The 5,748-nt window shown below is 48.1% G+C and overlaps 1 protein-coding gene across 2 annotated transcripts; it reads right to left on the bottom strand.

Moving 5' to 3' along the window:
• Positions 1-1,480: 1,480 nt before the first annotated feature.
• Positions 1,481-4,422, bottom strand: LOC103647389 (probable serine/threonine-protein kinase PBL28). 2 transcript variants are annotated; one of them, XM_008671932.4, is made up of 7 exons: positions 4,087-4,422; positions 3,632-3,926; positions 3,311-3,504; positions 2,713-2,911; positions 2,471-2,634; positions 2,242-2,346; positions 1,481-2,128 (listed from the first exon to the last, which is right to left on the bottom strand). In XM_008671932.4, exons 2-7 carry the CDS (start codon positions 3,696-3,698, stop codon positions 1,802-1,804), a joined length of 1,056 nt encoding a protein of 351 aa, XP_008670154.1. In that variant the 5' UTR covers positions 3,699-3,926; positions 4,087-4,422; the 3' UTR covers positions 1,481-1,801. The 2 variants fall into 2 exon arrangements, with proteins under 2 accessions (XP_008670154.1, XP_023157438.1); XM_023301670.2 differs by having other exon boundaries at positions 2,471-2,911.
• Between the last annotated feature and the right edge of the window lie 1,326 nt (positions 4,423-5,748).

Below are 5,748 nucleotides of genomic sequence, written 5' to 3' on the forward strand. Positions count from 1 at the left end.
CAGTCCAAGGTTTTACTTTCATTCTCCCCGACTCCTCTTGGAACAACCTCTGAACTCTGAAGGACAACCTAATTACATATACATAAATTGTATAATATGGTAGCATATGTAATTAAATATATGCACAATGATCCTATATTATATATGAATACACATACATGTTCAGTATATATACACACAAAGAAAAACACATGGTCAACGTGTCATCTTTGTCACTCGATAAATATTGTTCCTTGACGAACGTGATGGTCCATATAGAAAGACACGGTACCTAATTATATTTTCGTTTCCAGTAGTTAGTCACTAACACTATTTACTATCGACACAACACATACAGACTGAAAAAGGAACACTACTCATCGAAAGAGAGGACAATAAACTCCATGAATATTAAACATGATTGTAAAAAGCACATGTTTCTTTAGTGCCAATCTATATTTTATGGCCTTACACCAGTATTTTTTTGTCTCAAGAAATTTGTATGTATGGTTGATCCGTTCTCGGTGTGTACCTTGATAAACTCATTGTAAACTTTTTTTAGTACATAATTATTTTGTGGCAACTAAGATCAATATTTTTGAATGTTCGATACATGTATATATATATCCACTCAATTATCTGTAAATAGCGTCATGGTAATATTAGATTTAGATTGCTCATGATGCTACATTTGTACACTAATCTGTTATACTTCTAACAATTGTCTATTTAGATAATTTTGTGTATTACATAGAATTTGTTGTTTCTATATATCTAAAGTAATACTCTTTCAACTATGTAAATGCAGCGGTCAAAGACACTCGCACAAGGCGCGAGCCAGTTATAGTACGGGTACTCCACCGCAGGCTCGCAGCATCGGTTGGGCACATGGGCCTCACGCCGCCGCTGCTCGAGGGACAAGGAGAGGAGCAAGAGAATCGGCTAGGGTTCAGCCCTTCAATTTTGGACTTTTTGACTAATTGTTTCTGGCCCCAAATTCACTCGGTCGGTCGGCCCACAATGTACAACAGCCAGCTCCTGTGAAATTTAGCGCGCTAAATCATATTGGATTTAGCTGTTTTAGCGGGCTAAAATCCAATATTAGCGTATGTGACCAATTAACGCTAAAATGTGATTATCATATCCCACCTTTCTCCACCAGCTATATCCAGATATTTTAAACACTGATAGCAACAATTAAGTTATATGTACGGATTTTAAGCCTTTTCACGTTGATCAACAACAACACATTTTATAAACAATTAGCCAAGTTAATTATTCAAAACAATTAATATTATAGCTTAACCATTTTTGCACAAAACAAAGAATAAACTAAATTTTGAGTCGGGTGGAGGTCACCCGCGGGTTGAAATAGAAACCCACATCTACACCGGCGAAACTTCGAGTCGAATGCCGGTGGTCAAAGTCTTCATCCATACCCACATGAATCAGGTCAGATATACCCATCGAAAACGTTTTCGGTTGAAATTGCCATGCCTAGTCAATGCAACTGTGTAAGTACACGATTTTTTTATACCAATAAAAATTATTCTAACGAACGTTTTTTCTAACTGGATAAATCAGAGTCACACAGATCTACTTCATGGGAGAAATCACTAGTAGAACTGGTTTGGCTAGAGCTACAAGCTCTACCAAACAAGCACTACTATGTAACTGTATAAAGCCCTTTTAGACAATTCGTTTCATCAACCAAACAAAAGCTGCGGACCTGCAATTGCAATCCAGCAGCCGCATCCGCATGCCCCGCCCCCCGTCTCAAAAGTAAAGAAAACCCACGCGCGGTTTGCACCCGCGAGAGTGATCATATCTTCATGTTAGCGTACATGATGAACTGGAGCTCCTTGACGCAGTCCTGCATGGGCGGGCGGCCGGCGCTGTCAAAGCAGACGCAGCGCGCGGCGAGCGCGGCGAACATGGACACCGACTCCAGCGTGTAGGAGCCCCTGGGCATGTCCCGGTCCACCACCTTGCGCAGCTTCTTGCGGTCGCCCACCGCCTGGTGGATGCCGACGATGAGGTTCTGCTCCTGCGGCCCCTGGCTCAGGTCGATGGCCCGCCGCCCCGTCAGCAGCTCCAGCAGCACCACGCCGAACGCGTACACGTCGCTCTGCAGCGTCAGCTTCCCTGTCTGGAATGAGGAGAAGCCGAACTCTCATTTGCGGTGGCATGGCAATGGCAATGGCAATGGCGCGCAGGAATCTGGTGAGCTCAATGTGAAGGGAAGAAGGACCGTATGCGTACCAGCGCGTATTCGGGGTCGAAGTAGCCGAACGTGCCCAGCACCCTGGTGGTGGTGTGCAGGTCCTGGTCCTGCTGCAGCAGCTTGGCGAGCCCGAAGTCCGAGATCTGGGCAGGGGTTCCGATCCGATCCGGCCGGCCGGCCGGCGAAACGCATTCAGATGTGGATAGCAGTAGAGCAGAGATATATGGCCGTGGCCGGAACGTGAAGGAGGATGTGGTGACCTACTACCTTTGCCTCGTAGTGGTCGGTGAGGAGGATGTTGCTGGACTTGAAGTCCCTGTGGACGACGGGGACGCCGACGGCCGTGCTGGAGTGCAGGTAGGCCAGCGCCCGCGCCGCTCCCAGCGCGATCCGCAGGCGCAGCGGCCAGTCCATCCTCACCTCCCCAATGCCTGAATGGATTTGAGAGACGCCAGATTGTGACCCTCCGCTCTGAACATTGTGGTGTATATGGGGGGGATGGGTGTCACCGTTGAGGATGTCCTGGAGGTTGCCCCTGGGCATGTACTCGTACACCACGAACCGGTGCTTGCCGTCGGCGCAGTAGCCGATGAGCGTGACCAGGTTGGGGTGGTCTAGCCTGCTCAGGATGTCGATCTCCACCCGGAACTCGCGCTCGCCGTCGGCCTGCTTGCAAGTCGGCAGCTCCATCTTCTTGACGGCGACGATCTTCACAGAAGGATTCAGACATTCAGTTGTATACAGTCAGAGCAGCTGACGCAACTCCTGAACCATGCGTGTAGTTCATGCATGAATTATTACTGAGGCTAGCGACTAGTGAGCTCTGGTGTGGAAGAATCAGCTGATGATGAGTGGCAAAATCTGACCGGTGGTGGTTGCCACTACGTTTTCTTCATCGGTGGATATTTAATTAAGACGAAATGTCCCACAGATACACATGCAACAACAAACAACAGCTTCTCTTCCAAGCTGAATCATTGGACAAAAGGCTCGATTATTTGACATCAACGCCGCAGCTTAACCAAACACGAGAACAAGACCCGCGCCGACAAAAAATGAAAAATGAAAAAAGAAAAGCAATGGTGAGAGAGAGGCCAAGCGTAGCACCTGGCCATCCTTGAGCACGCCTCTGTAAACCCGGCCGAAGCCTCCCTTGCCGATGAGGTTGCGGTCGCTGAACAGGTTGGTCGCCTCCTCCATCTCCTTGAGCGTGAACACCATGGTGCAGCTGCGCTTCTTGGGCGGCGGGTGGTGGTGCTCCTGCTCCTTCGCCTGCCATAGCTCAGCCGGCTTGTACACCCCTGCAGAGGAGGTCCGACCCTTCAGATCATCAGAACTCCATGGCCCATATATGGGGAGGGGAGAGAAGAGAGAAGACAGAGAAAAGAGACAGAGAGAGAGAGAGACAAGAGTTTCACTTTCACTCACAGGGATTTAGCTGGTCGAGTGACCTGCTTCTCCGCCTCTTGTTCCACGACGAAACTATGTTGAACATCTTAAATGCCCTCCTACTAGTATAGCTCCAGTTGAAAGAACGAACTAATTCCAAGGCCGGCGGCGGCCGCCCTCACAACTTTCCTTGTATCCAGCTCTTCCAAGATACCTTCCCGTGACCAGGACCCGAGATCTATTCCTTGCTCCGGCCGTCGGCACACGCGTCGCACAGGACTATACGCTTTAATTTGTGAGGAAAGAAGCACTTGCTCTGCAGCAGCAGCAGCCTCTGCACGGGGAATCCATCCAGTTGGAGATATATAAAACCGAAAAAGAACACATTATGAACGCGGAAAAAATGACCAGAAGCTAGGCTGATGAACTGATCTGGTTAAGAATACAGGATCGCAATATAATTGACACGACGCAAGGATGAGAGGAGGACGTACCGGAGCGCAGCACGGAGGTGCAGTACAGCACAGCACGGAGGTGCAGGCAATAAGGCAGCGAGCGATAGATGTAAGGCGACGGTCTCTTGGGAAGCAAGGACGACGAGACGCGCCACCTAAAGGTGCTGTCCAACAAGTAAAGGGGACGACAACGCGAAGCGAGTAGGCGATGTTGGCGACGAAGGCATTAGCGCGCGCGTGCTTTGGGGCCAAGAAATGCCGAAACCGACGACGGTTTATCGCAGGGAGCTTTGTTGTTTGAATGAGAAGTGGGAGGGAGGGAGAGCTGCTTGTTTGGTTGGTGGTGCTGCCGTGGCGAACTGGTGAGTGGCGACGTGGACGTCTGGAGGGAGAGAGAGGTGGACGCGCGAGGAGGAGCGGTGGCGGTGGTTGCAATGTAGCCGTTGTCAGGAAGCCGTCAAGCCCCACAGTGATGAGTTTCTTGTGTGCTGAACCAACCAACCCCGCAATCCATCCATCTCTTCTCGGTTTTCAATCCGTCTGTCCACGTACGGTCGACGACCTTTCAATTTCAGATGAAACGCGAACTGGCCAACCGAATTAAGGAGCCGCATGGTACACGTTAGTTAAAATATGATAAAGAATTAGTGTCGACCGTCGCAAGATCGAGTAGATGATGATCTATCTGATCGAGCGGTTGATGATGGGGAGAGATCGAGGCTGATTTAGACGCGCGCGGTGAAGTGAAACGGACGACGACGATCCGCCATCTTTGTAAGCGGGGCAAGTTTGTTTCGCAAGCGTCGTTTAGTTTCTTTGGTTGGAGATGGGTCCTCAAGTTTTGTGATGGCGACTGGTTATTAGTTCGAGTATGCAGCAGGCAGGCAGGCAGGCCGAGGGGGCGGTGAAGTTGTAGGTGAGGTGGTTGCAGGTCTGCCCGAACAGATGACCAAACTTGCCACTCTCGTTAAGGTTGCAGCGTGAGAGGGCCTGTTACTATCAACACCACACGAGTTTTATGCGCAAGGTGCACGATTGTGGTTAACCGAAAATTATCATTTCCGTTTTCATCCCTACTAACCCTCAATGATCATGTTGTGCAGAATTATAATACATACACGCATGATCATACTGAATATAAAGAACAGTCTAGACTAGTGAGGATATGGAAGCGAGCATTGAGGACTTCAAATGATCTATCTATGCACCCTCTGTAAAGCCCAAAAATGATAGAAAAAATATAAAATAATGACGATGAAATAAATAAACAAATATATTTAAGATAGCGTTTTAGGGATTTTTAAACCTTTGGATATTATTGGAATTCTCATATAAATTAATAGTTTCATTGAATTACATGTTCAGAAGTATTCTTCATAAAACCTTAATTAAAGTATCTCTCCATAAAAATCATACGAAATAAATGATCACACATTGAGTTTTGAATAATATCTTAATTGAACAAACAATATACCTCTTGAAAATTTAAAATTTAAACAATTACGAAAAAATTGTGCGGAATCCCTACCGTGCAGCCCGGTGGCTCCAAATTGCGCGGCCCACCTCCACTTTTAGCCCCCGCGCAGCCCAATCCCACTCGCCAGCCCCTTCCAACGCTGACACGCGGGCCCTGCGTGTCTGTCTCTCTCGTGCGCGACCTGTCTATACCACAGGTCCCTGTCGCGTGGGGTCTGGACGTCA

The sequence above is a fragment of the Zea mays genome, chromosome 2 (assembly GCF_902167145.1).
Source record: "Zea mays cultivar B73 chromosome 2, Zm-B73-REFERENCE-NAM-5.0, whole genome shotgun sequence".
In the NCBI taxonomy this organism is placed as follows: Eukaryota; Viridiplantae; Streptophyta; class Magnoliopsida; order Poales; family Poaceae; genus Zea; species Zea mays.